We start from the raw sequence: 13,917 nt of genomic DNA, 5'->3' as shown, positions 1-13,917 counted from the left end.
TGAAATTAAATACTATGGCAGGAGACCCAGGAGGTTCCTATTGCCAACACAGAGATATAAAAAGTCAGACTGCAGTTTTCCAAAATGTACGTGACAAATCCAAAATCTTTCTGGTAAAGCGTCTTGTGGACAGATGAGACCAAGATAGAGATTTTTGGTAAAGTACATGATTCTACTGTTTATCGAAAACGGAATGAGGCCTGCAAAGAAAAGAACACAGTACCAACAGTCAAATATAGTGGAGGTTCAAAGATGTTTTGGAGTTGTTTTGCTGCCTCTGGCACTGGATGCATTAACTGTGTGCAAGGCATCATAAAATCTGAAGATTCCGAAAGGATTTTGAGTTGCAATGTAATGCCCTGTGTCAGAAAGCTGGTTTTGCGTCCTAGCTCATGGGTCTTCCAGCAGGACAATAACCCCAAACATACTTCAAGAAGTACTGAGAAATGGATGGAAACAAAGTGCTGTAGAATTCTGAAATGACCAGCAATGAGTCCGGATCTAAATCCCATTGAACGCCTGTTATGAGATCGGAGAGATCTTAAAATTGCTGTTGGAAGAAAGCACCCTTCAAAAATGAGATACCTGGAGCAGTTTGCAAAAGAGGAATGGTCCAGAATTCCAGTTGAGACATGTAAGAAGCTTGTTGATGGTTATAGGAAGCGATTGATTGCACTTTTTTATTCTAAAGGATGTGCAACCTAATATTAAGTTGAGGGATTGTCTGACCGATTTTTAGGGTTTTATGTGAAATTATGTCCAATTTGCCTTTTTTCTCTGTATTTTTTTTATATTTATTTAAGGAAATAAACATGTGTATAACAAAACATGTGTAATTGCAATAACTTTCTTGGAGAAATATTTCATCTTCTGGAACAATATCAAACACTTTCGGCCATGACTGTATAGTCCTGTATTTAATTAATGGTTGGTATCCTTTATCCTGTGTCTTGCGTAGCTTTTACATTTTTTTGCCATATAGCTGCAATAACATTTATGAGATGTGGTTCCTTCAAAAATGAATGATTAATAAAATATTTAGATTTTAGCAGGTTTTTGTCTGGTTTGGATGTTGTGACAAGTGCTTCTCACTAAATTAGAATATCATCAAAAAGTTAATTTCAGTTCTTCAATGCAAAAAGTGAAACTTCTATATAATATAGAGTCATTACAAATAGAGCGATCTGTGTCAAGTGTTTATTTCTGTTAATGTTGATGATTATGGCTTACAGCCAATGAAAACACAAAAGTCATTATCTCAGTAAATTAGAATAATTACCAAAAACACCAGCAAAGGCGTTTTAAAAGGTCCCTTAGTCTGTTTCAGTAGGCTCCACAATCATAGGGAAGACTGCTGACTTGACAGATGTCCAGAAGGCAGTCATTGACACACTCCACAAGGAGGGTAAGCCACAAAAGGTCATTGTTAAAGAAGCTGGCTGTTCACAGAGTGCTGTATCCAAGCATGTTAATGGAAAGTTGATTGGAAGGAAAAAGTGTGGTAGAAATAGATCACTCTGTAATGACTATGTAATATACGAGTTTCACTTTTTGTATTGAAAAACTAAAATAAATTAACTTTTTGATGAAGAACTTGTATACCTTTTTTGGTTTGTTTTATAACATTGCACCTTTAGGCTATGTGCCCATGATGCAGAAATGCTCCGGATTTTTTCCTGAGCATTTCTGCATCTCCCTGGCAGAAAAAACGAATTCGGATTTTACATGCTTTTTTCTGCCAGGGACAAGCATTTTTCACAAACGATTTCGTATGAGGGTTGTCAAGTGCTTTTCCAAGTGATTTTAGCATCACTTGAAAAAGTGCTTGACAACTTGGTCACACAATATAAATCCATGTAACCGGCATGGATTTATACAGTGTGACTAAGTTAATAGTTAAAAAGAATGGTAAAAAATAAAAAATAAACATTATACTCACCTTCTGATGCCCCCCGGTCTGCTTCTCCGATGCATCTGGCGGCTCGCGGTGGTCTAAAAGGACCTTCCATGGCGTCACATGACAAAATGATGTCATGGAAGGTCCTTTTAGACCTTCGTGAGCTGCCGGGGAGCCAGGACGTATCGCTAAGGAGACCGGGGGCCATCGGAAGGTGAGTATATATTTTTTTTATTTTAAATAATTTTTTTTTACAGCTACTATGGTACCCGGGTCTGGAGGAGAGTCTCCTCTTCCCCAGACCCGGGTACCATCCGCACAGTGAATCGCTTAATATCTGCATGTGCACATGTAGTGATGCGGATATTATGAGATTCAATGCAAGTCAATGGTGGCGAAAACCAAAATATTTGGTAGTGTTGCGGATTTTTCCACAATGATAATTCGCAGCGGAAATTTCAGTAGCATGAGCACAGCACATGCGGATTATCATTGGGGAACATAGCAGACCATCTACCAAGCGTTTTTTAAGCATTTCCGAGGCGGAATTGCCGCTGCGGAAATGCTTCAAAAACCGCATCGTGGGCACGCAGCCTTAGTCTAGCAACATAAAGTTCACAATTACAACATTCCAAGAAAAAAGAAGTCTAAACTTAATGGATTTTGGTCACAGATTGCAAGTCATAAGCTTCTGTACCAGCACAGACTTGGAAAAAGTTTGGCTTTTGTAAATCCTAAATTTCACATAATTTAAAACCAAAACCCAAACGTTTCCCTAAAATAATCACTGCAATATAACATCAAAACGCAGACAAATCCCACGTATTAGGTGGTTAGGTTACACATCTTGTAAATGACTTGAAGTCATTCAGTCAAAGTCACTGTGTATGTAGCCCTTGCCTGAAGCAGGAGAAGAGGAGGAGCTGCAATTGACTACTAAATGGAAAATAGAAGGTTAATGAATTACATTGCAAATTTTACCTTAAATAAGAAGTATATTTTGAGTTCATAAGGCAATTTTTGAGTGGCTGAAGTGGCTTGTTAAAGCTTTGAAGAGCCGAGTTATTTCTCACGAATATGCCATTTACTCTGCCTTTTACATCTCTTCCAGTCTAGTCACACCAATTAAAATTTCACTTACAGGAAATTACAGGATTCCTACATTAGATGAAGAATCAGAGCCAATTCTTTCTAATGAGGTTTCAGCCCAAATGAGGAGGTAGATAACAGACAGAACATCCCTTTTCAGTAACACAATTCTTGAGCTTCCAGGACTAAAATACTGTGTTCTTGCAACTTCCACTAGTGTTGTGTAGTGTTGTCTTTTTTTTCTCGGATCTGTGAAAATCACCTTGTGTCATTAGAAAATGATAGGACATAAAATTGCTGGCAATCACCTGACCCACCGGTTTCAATGGGAGAATACCTGATATGCAGAAAAATGTAATTTTTCATGCATCTCACTGTTGAGTGACACAGTTGGTGCCACTCCATGCCTTTCTATCATTCTGCCCAACTTTCACAAATTTTTCGCTTCAATCCCGGAAATTTTTTGGCTATCTTGGGCCCAAAAAGTGCTATTTGAGTAGACCCTTCCTAAAAATGGGATACCCATAGCGGGCTGGAGTTGTTCTGGTGCACATCTGAGGATGGGTTTTAAACCTTCTCCAACATTAATGTTAAGAATTACTAATGAGAGAATTTTCTGTAATTCGATTTCGACAGATCGTTGAAATTTGACCAGGAAATTCAATTCATATTGAATTTATTTGATGAGAATTTAATTTGTCTTATTATGCCCTGGCGTGAGGGTTTGAGCAAAAATTTAAAAAATACTCTCCTCTTTCCGGCCCTTACCTGTTCAACAGTGCAGCCCTAAGCTGCATGGAGAACATATGTGAATATTAATTTGTTGATTTTTTTAAAACCCTTTCTGGCCTTCATGTTGGATTCTTGCAAATCGAATCACAAAAAAAATTCAGATTCTGGCAAACTGCTAATTTTTCTTGGTAAGTATGCTTGAATTAAAGGGGTTGTCTAGTACTCAGACAAACCCTTCTCAATCCATATGTTTCCCTCAGTGTAAAATAATAACATCTATATTCATCCCTGATGCCAGCGCCGCCCCATTAGTGTCAACACTGGCTCTACCGGGGATCGCGTGACAATTTATGTGATTTGTCCGAAGGCAGGGAGCGTGAAGCCAGTGCTATATTGGCCATATAAAGAGCTCGCTTCACTCTCTCCAATCACATACAATGTTACGCGATCACCGGTAGAGCCAATGCCAACACTCCTGGAACGGCATCAGCACTGGAGGCAAGTAAAGGTCTTATTATTTTACTGGGGTAAACATAAGGTTTAAGAAGAAGTTATCCAAGTAGTGGACAACCCCTAATGGTCCCATTGTGCATCTAGTAGCCAACACTTTAGCGACACTTCTGCCGTCAAGTTGGCAAATACAGAACAGACGGTATACAAGAATTTACTAAGAGATCCAGGTCAGAATCAAATTTTAAAAAATGTTCATATCTCGATTAGAAACACATTTTGCTTAGTTCCATATGTAAAAAAAGGTATAGGCTGTCTTTAAATATTATCTGGGAAAATTACTTTTGAAGCTTAAAGACTTTGGACAATCACTCCGTAGTAGATGTGTCCTGTGTCAATAAACTAATCCCTCTGCTGAGACCCCAATAATCCGTTATAATCTGTGGGGAAATATAGCAGCAAATGTATTATTTTCCGGCTGCGGCTCCACAGATGAAATTAAGTATTAAATAATCTGCATAAAACAGAACATGACAGGTCCTCCAGAGCAAAACATACTCTCCATATCTTTCCTGCCTCTGGCCACGAGAGGAAGATCGAGAGCAGAGGAGCCTTCTCAATATTTAAGCGGATCTGTAACCGGAATTCACAATAAAAGCTGCATACATTTTTAAATAACTGAAATGATAATACAATGGTGTACTAACTTTGTAAATCCTTGTCAGAATGGCTGTATATTCCTGATATTAAGATGAGCATTTTTATAATTCCAGTTGTAGGGTGAGATATCTTATGAGTCCAAGTGTATTCAGTCTTCATCCACACAGATGTAGCTGCAGCTTATACTGAGCGAACTCAGCAGCAACGGGGAGGAGGGACACTGAGGATGTCAATCAGGCTAGGTGGAAGGAGCTTGAGTGTAAGGTTTCATAAATAATTCTACTGCTATTCTGCCACTCTCAATATAACTACACCAGCCTCATCAGTTCTAAGAGATTTATCTAATAATAATTAAATGAAGTTGATATGGTGAAGTCTGGTGACATAGCTGCTTTAACTCAACATTTCAAATAGACAATATGAAAATAAGCTTAAGTAATACTAGGAGACACTAGAAAGGGCTGATATAAATGATCATACATACCCAGTTTCTGCATACAAGCGTGCAACCTGGCCTCCAAAATCATGACCCTCTGCTGGAGTTCCTCATAATCGTAGGCCCCCATCTCCTCTTGTATCAGAAGCAGGACATTGGAGAGGTTTCTCACCTCTTCTTTTAACTGGACAATCATCTTGGTGTCTGATTTATATTGGTCAAGAACAGGGATAAGAGGTAAGAGCTGCTTCATTTTATCCTTTAGCTCCTAAGAAAAAGACAATAACGATATATTAGACCATCAGAACATAACAAGACATACTTGACCGCCATTACAAAACCAAGCTGTCATAAAATTATACTTGACAGGTAGTAATATAGCAGCCATCATATCGTCTGTCCATATTGAACTTAATCAGAACAGTAAAATCTATATACAGTTAGAAACCCCTAGATGCAGACACAGGTCTTCAATCAGACAGGTTGCCGGGGACATGCTGCCTAACCACCATCATTGAGAAGGCTATGGTTGTTTGGCAGTGCACAAGTCCCTAGCATGATATAGAGCAGGAGAACCTGAGAAGATTGAGATACAGTTTTATAGGAATATATTCGTTATTATTTATAATTTATTGGTTGTTCATTAATGCCCATGAGGAGCTTGAGAAGTCCAGTGGGTGGTTCTACTTTATAGGACAGATTTCACCATATAAAACTGCCCACTGATCTCTATTTATATCAATAGATTTCAATTTATACAGAATATGTTCCCACAAAACGCCATATTCAGCTACTTTGTTCCAATTTCTCCAACATGATGTCTGAAATTTGGACAGTATTCAAAATGATGGTTTCCCATTAAGAAGAGATATTTTGAGAAGTCACACTTAAAATAGAGACATTTTATTTTAGCCGAAATAGGATAATACTTTGCATTACCTAGTAATGGAAGAAATATTAGTTGAGGAGGATCTATACTACTCTATGAGGTCTTTGATTTATTTCATCAATATGGAACATACATTAGATGACAGACCATAGATCAGAGACATCACTTGAAGCTTCTAAGCCCTTATGTAAAATCTATAACTAGGAAAACTGTCTACAATGTGCCATTTAAAAAAAAATGTTGCCCAGTATAGCTAGTGCTAGTCTCTTCAGACCCCAGACCATGATAAACCAAATATGTAAAAACGGAAAAAAAAATCTTATATTTACCTTACCGCTCACCTCTCTGGTACTCCCCCACTCCTCACGGTCACCCATCTGGCCCTCGCCGCTTCTTCAGATCAACACCGCTAGCACTGACAGGGGACTTCCAGATTTGATAGAGCCCAGTAGAGATATGCACATGGGCAGACAAGGTCATGATGCCGTGACCATTTTTTGCATTTCCCTTCTGGGCCATCAAAGCCATAAGAAGTGGGCCGGTGTGAGAAGCCCAGGAATTTCAAAGCACATGGAGGTGAGGACCAGAGGTGAGGACCAGATGCGGTGAGGACCAGATGGGTGACGCAGATAGGCTGGAAAGGTGAGTATAAGAATTTTTTTTTTAACATTTTGATGGCCTTTCATGGTTCATAAAAATATCACTTATGAGAATTACAAAAAATCCACGATTTAGCAAATTCAGATTTTTATAAAATTTGAGTAGAATTCCATTACACCCAAATTTATTCGCTCAACTCTAGAAGGGATCAACAGACATGTTAATGTTATGCAAATGATGAAAAAATGGAAATAACATTTTCAAAACGTCTCTATTCGGCATCAAGTATGCTTGACAGGCTATCAATGAGGTTATTAATGGTTGTCTGAGGAATGTTCTGCCATGCTTAATGCACTTGGGCAAATCATCAAGATCAAGACCTGTTGCTGCAAGCTTTCTTTTTAATTACTGATCAGTGATGTTCCATATGTACTCAATGGGAGACAAATCTGGAGATGCTGTAGGCCCTGGCAGAATGTTTAGACCACACAGGCTGCTCACAATAGAATGAGTAACATGCTGCCTGATGTTGTTTTGTTTAAAAAACAGCCCTTGGGAAACTTTTATATTCCCTTGTGAAGGACTCTTCATGTCGTTGCCCACGTGGCATCCAGCCCAATCTATTGCTATCATTGCACCCAAGACAAAAGCAAGCCTCATTTATGAAGAGAGAAGACCTCTATTCGAGCCTCTATTGCCACATGCACCATGATAGTCTTTGAGGTGTTGGCGTGAGGTCAATGGAATACCTTTAGCTAGACATCTGGCTCAAAGCCCATTGGCTAACAAATACCTTCTGATGTTTTGTGTAGACACTCTTTGATGCCTTAGACTTGGCATGTGACATTTCATTTGTTTTAGAGAATGTATCACTATGCGCTACTCTTCGAATCTGATGAGAACACATGGGTAATTAAACAAAGAGGCCTTCACAAGGGAATGTCACACCGGTCCTAATCGCACATATATGGTATAGGGTGGCATAACATACAGTAGCGAAACCCCTCTAGTTTTCATTCCAGGTACATTAATAGCTCGGTATTACATTGATTTGGTCGTGAAACCAGTAGTATGGCCATTTCTCCAAAGTTTCCCCGGAGCCATTTTTCAACTTAACAACACCACATGGAACATCAATAGTTGTCAATTGCAAAGAAAGCTGCCAGCAGTGGATCTTGATGATATGCCCAAGTGTGTTCAGTGTGGCAGAACATTCCTCAGACAACCATCAATAACCCCACTGATACCATGCCACAGCATGTAAATGCAGGTATTTCTGTTTGAGGCTCTTATACTCAATACTGAACAAATCGAGATGTTTTGACAATTTTTTTCCCATTTTTTCTCAGTTTGGATATCACTAACATCCTGTGATTTCCATAATTCCACAACCTTTTTTTTTCTTGATGTTGCAGTTTCAATATTGAGGAGTGTAGATACCGGATTTATAGAAAGCAGACTTTATCTGGGTCTAGCACAACGGGTATGATGGGGGTAGCACTCTACCAATTTTACACTTCATTGCCTCTAATGATTCCTTTATATATTTTTAATTACCGATATGCACATTACAATCATATAATTAAAGGTTTTATTGTGGCTGAAATGTTCCCAAGTATATTTTTTTCATGATGTGCAAGGAGAGAGGTTGAAAACCATTCAGATCTTTTGACTGTAGTGTGGGAGATGAATAAAACATAAAAAGATGACCTCCGAGTCAACAAATGCAAATCCGACCCTTCTTGGCATAGCTTTGTTAGAGCACTAGAAGTACAAGGCCGCTTTTAATGGCGTGTTGCTAATCCACAGAGGCAGTAATGCGAGTTGTGAAAGAAATGCATAGTAATAATAATAATTACTATTAATAAAAAGTCACTTTATGCCTAAAGCTTTACATCCCACACTAACTGCTTACTTACGGGAGATGTGTGACTGTTCTTAGGCAACACGAAAGCCATGCCAATAAAGATATGTTATATGACACAATTAACTTAATGTCTTGTAATGTGCACCATTCTGGATATTACAAGAGAAATCTCAATATTCTGTGCTGTTGAGTCGACTGCTTAAATCGTTACAGTTCTAAAGGTTTAATCTAAAGACGCTGCTCGTCGAAAAAAACATTTTTTGCCTGGTGCTCATATTTTTAGAGTCCTTCATAAAGGTATGTTCACAGGTAGTTTTTTAATGCATTTTTTATTCTGCATGGAAAGAAAACACAGAATATGATTGGAAAACCTTAGCACAAATTCTACACTTTTTTTGGTATGATTTTTGATGGTGTTTTTGGTGCAGTTTCAACGTATTTTTTCTGATAACCAATTTTGATCACAATGGGGAAAAACTGCAGCAAAATGTTTTAAAAAAACCAAAGGCAATAAAAAACGCATAGGAAAAAAGAGCACTATTTTTCTGTTACTACCTGGGCCAATTCATCAAGACTGGCATAGCACAGAGTTGCACTATGCCAGTCTTGCTGGTGTAGAAGGTGCAAAATTTATTAAGAGTCTCATGACACTTTATGAATTTGGCGCTTCTTCTGAGTTGCGTGCTCCTCCGTGCGCTGCGTCAGAAATGCTACTCTAGGTACGCCAAAAATACTCCTCCAATCAAAGACTGGAGTGATATTTGTGGGGTTCAAGAGATCGACAAATTAGATGAGTTTGACGAGCGAATATAGCCATAAAGCATCCCCCTATTTTCGTACAGCTGATTCAAACTGGTGTGAAAACACCAAAAGTTTCAAAATTTTTGCGCAACGCCCATCGCGCTAAATTTTTGCCACTTTTCAACGTTTCACACCATTTTTCTGTCATAAAAGATTTCATGAATCAGCCCCACTCTGTATTTTCCACACATAAAAAGGATGTAAAAAATGGATCAAAAGCATAATGTGTGAACAAGCCCTTAGGGTAATTTTTTTCTATACATTTCTGCATGAAAACTGAACAGTATGGCCAGAAAACTGCAGCAGAAATTGAACATGTGTTTTTGGTGTATTTTTTTCTGCCAATCCATTTTGATCTCAATGGCAGAAAACTGTAGCAAAAACTGTTTTCATTAACAAAAGATCAGCAATCAAAAAACGCAAGAAGAAAAACACATTGGCTGAGTGAGATTTTAGAAATCTCGTTAAGTTTGTACTTAATAATGTAAAAATGCACGTAAAAAATGCCTCAAAAATACAATGCGTGAACAAGGGATTAATGAGGTTTCCTGGTTTATTATCAAAGAGGCTTATTGGAACAAGAACTATATGTACTCCTCCATGTAATCTACTGTATACTCTGCACTAATACAATCAATAAGAAGAGTACTTGAGAACCATAGCAACTGTCTGCATTGACTGAATCCAAGAGCAGAAATAAAATATATAAAGATACTTGGCACTCCACATTGAAGATCAATTATTCAGATTTTTATTTTAGGCAATCCAAAAAGTGTATAATAAAGTTTCGGTCCCAAAACATGGACCATCAGCAGATATGGATTGAGAGATGCAGGGAAATAATATTGAAATCAGCACTGAAAAAAGTGCCCATAGTTGCTGTGTGTAAGGGTGCTTTCACACTATGTTTTTGACCATGTTGGTTGGTCCCATCTGGGCTTGCAGCCAAACTTTCCCTCAAAACAGCATTAGGGCGTATGCGCCTATGGGGCCATAGACTATAATGGTGCCGACAGAATCAACGTGTGCTTTGGTGTGCATCATTTTCGGGTGTATACACCTACTGGAGGTGGACAACCAGATGTAGTAGACTACGTCTGAGTGTCCGCCTCCAGTAGGCGTATACGCCTGAAAATGATACACGTCAGAGCACATGTTGACTCTGTCGGCATCATTATAGTCTATGGCCCAGTCGGCGCATATTTCTGAATCCTGATTTGTGGGGGGTTTTGGACGCAAGCCCCGAGGGGACCAACAAACGTGGACAAAAATGCAATGTGAAAGCACCCTAAGGTTTTTCTGCAGTACTAATCTCAATCCATGTCTGATGAAGGTCCATGCTTTGGGACCAAAACGTTACAATACACTTTTCGGATTGCCTAAAATAAAAATCTGAACAATTGATTTTCTTTATGGAGTGCAAAGTATCTTTATAAATTTTATTCTAACAGAGTGGAATCCTTCTTGAGCACCGTCTCTTCTTCACAAGAGTGTCATACCTATAACACGTTGGAGCCAAGAGCAGATCATGAAGGCTATTTCTCCATAGACTGCAGAATTCAATTACTTCCAGCACAATCTATGTTTGAAGACCTCGGTTAGTGGTTTGTAAAAATGTGGAGGTCTTACCTTTCTTATGAGTGGAAGTGCTTCCCAAAAATTTAATATTGGGGACCAAATCATCTCAGAGAGCATAACACTCATGGTGTTTATATCTATGAACTTAATTAGAGCAGTGGTCCTCGAATAGGTGGAGTTGGGTTTCACAATACATTGGGGGCCAGCTTATCAAAACTGGTATATTGCACTTTGGCTTTGGTGGTGTGAGTTGTGTGCGCCTCCGTGCACCACACCAGAAATGCTACTCCAGTCAGGGACTGTCAAGGACTGGAGTAGCATTTCTGGTGTGAAAAATACTGACATTTTTCATGAATTGGACTGGTGGGCATGTCCATGTCCTGTCCCACCCAGGCTCCAACTCCAGCTCCACCCATTTAAATGGTGTTGATCTAAAGTGGAGTGAAAAGGCAGACAGGCCCAACACTTAGGCGAGACTATTTCAAAGATTTTACGCCATTTTTGTGACTAAAAAACTATGATGATTTAGCCCCCATGGTGTTTTATAAATTGGAGACTGAATTTAAGAAAACACATACAACACAAGAAAATATATGATGTAAAGTGACCAGAAGATTGGAAACATTTTATCTTCCAGACATTAATTGATGACATCATATAATTGATTGTCTAATTTCAAATTCATATATCTAATTGTTGCCAGTTTGGAAATCAATAGGATTACTGCATCATTTATCTCCAATCTCAATTACATAAAATGCCACTGTAAATGAGGAACATCTACAAGATGGATGGCCAGCTTTGTCTAAAAGCAGAGGAACCAGCTATTTTTTTCCAGTCTGACTAACATGGTATACAAGTTTACATTCATCTTTGTTATGCTGATAAAACAGTGGTAATTAACAGGGCAGTCTCACTAATATAACTACTTTCCATAAGTCCAAAGAGAGCCTATGAATATTAATGAAAAAGGAGCCAAAGTAAGGTATTGCATTAAAGTGCCCAATAAGCACTACTGAAAAGTTGAAAAATTTGGTGCCCAAGCTTTGGCTCTTACTGATCTCAACAGCAATGTAGAGGTACAAGTAAACTGCAGAGGTCAGGGATTGGCTGCCCATCAAGTGTTGTAGACTAGACTTCATTGCAACCCTATAAACAGGCCTCCAGTCTGAGGGAATAGGAGGCAATTAAATAGAAAAATGCTTCAAAAAGTGAAGCAACATCTAAGTTTGCCCCAACTTTTTTCCTTAAACAGCCCTTTAAAGTGGCGTCATCCATGTGGTACACCCCTCTATTGGTTTAAGTGGGGTGCCTCACACAACTAATGTTTTTGTGCCCTAGTGGACCCAATCTGTCTATGAAATTACAATGTATTTCTTGGCACAACTTTTCCCAGTGTCATCAGCTGATTCAACTGTTTTTATGCTACCTTTTTTTCGAAATAGAAAGATGCTTCACCCTAATATTGACCACAAAAGCTAAAAAATTTTGCACAAAAATTGTTGTGAGCACAGCCAATTCCAGGACAGCAGAAAAGTCTTTTTGGATATAGCTTCGGCAAAAATATTCATGGTTGTCCAAATACCCACCAGTAATCTGACAACAAACTAAAAAATAAATCCAATATGTCCAATGTAAAGCAATTGTCTTGTAGACTGACTTCCTGACAATCCTTATACAGCATTTTTCAGAAATGAACCCACTTCAGGACCAAAGTTTTAGGATGGGATAACCACAGTACACACTACCGCCCCTTCTTATCACTGCTAAATAATTCTACTCTACTTTCGACCAGAGGAAGGAAATCTACTAGTATAAAGTACTGAGCTATTGAAAATAACATGGTAACGTGTTTGATGGACTACTTGATGAATATTTACTGTAAAACGACAATGTGATGATAATTATATGGCAGCAAAAAGATAACATGATGGCTTCTGCTACAGCTGTAGGTGGTTAGTTCTTGAAATTTCGGCTTGAGCTTAGAGCTTTGATCGGCAAAATATCTTGTAAATTCAATAACATTTCATTATTTAGAAATTCTCTCTCCCAGTCTTTGCATAATTAAATTCAGTAGCCCCATATTCCAGGAGACCTAAATAAGTATTCCTATAAATTATAACCATTTAGATCTTATCTACTAGAGAAGAGCAAATTGATCTGTGGAGGATTGAGTTCAAGTCGCATTTCCTGAAAGTTGCAGTTTCATTTGAATTTGAACACTTTGAGATTCGCAAAATAAAAATAATTGACCTACACCATTTCCCACACTGCTAGAGCATTAGAGAGCAGGCAGATGTCTATTTGTGTGGCTGTTTGGGCCTCCTCATAATTGTGGTCAGTACCGGGGCCATCACAGATTACTGGTTCCCAGTGGAGCATAGTTTACACAGCAGAGTCATCCATCTCTAGAGTCACTGGCTAAAGTCTCTCTCTTCTGTATGGAATGTAAGCTCTTGTGATCAATGTGGTCCTCTTTCTCTTTAGTATGGAGTAAAAGCGCTTTGAAAAGCAGAGTCCCCTCTTTCTCTTGCACAGAGTGTAATTCTGTAGAGTGTAATCTCTTATAGTCAGCAGGTCCTCTCTCCTGTAGAGTGTAAGCTCTTATGGTCAGCAGGGTCCTCTCTCTCCTGTAGAGTGTAAGCTCTTATGGTCAGGGGGGTCCTCTCTCTCTCCTGTAGAGTGTAAGTGTGGCGCCCTGCTGCGCATTGGTGCCAAAGATCCCAGAGGGGTGCATGGACGGATTACTCCACAAGAGGGCCTCATAGCATTCACACACCTCCACCTTCCACTTCAAACCAGCAGAGGGAACCCATTAGTGATATAAGAAGGGAAGGTGGAGCTAGGCAGTTAGTCTGAAGTCTGGAGTCCACAGAGAGTGAAGTCTGTGTGTCAGTCTGCTGCAGCCAGAGAGGTTG

General features: G+C 38.9%; 1 protein-coding gene across 2 annotated transcripts in view; it reads right to left on the bottom strand.

The window, feature by feature from the left end:
• Positions 1-13,917, bottom strand: part of OLFM2 (olfactomedin 2) — a 470,277-nt gene that overhangs the window by 82,553 nt on the left and 373,807 nt on the right. For both annotated transcript variants that reach the window (XM_073654168.1, XM_073654169.1), the window contains exon 4: positions 5,313-5,532. In XM_073654168.1, the coding sequence (XP_073510269.1) occupies positions 5,313-5,532 (220 nt within the window). The remainder of the gene's footprint in view (positions 1-5,312; positions 5,533-13,917) is intronic.

Source organism: Phyllobates terribilis, unplaced genomic scaffold, assembly GCF_046119375.1.
Source record: "Phyllobates terribilis strain yellow unplaced genomic scaffold, ASM4611937v1 Scaffold_11__3_contigs__length_659146591, whole genome shotgun sequence".
In the NCBI taxonomy this organism is placed as follows: Eukaryota; Metazoa; Chordata; class Amphibia; order Anura; family Dendrobatidae; genus Phyllobates; species Phyllobates terribilis.
This window is presented reverse-complemented; position numbering and strand designations above follow the sequence as displayed.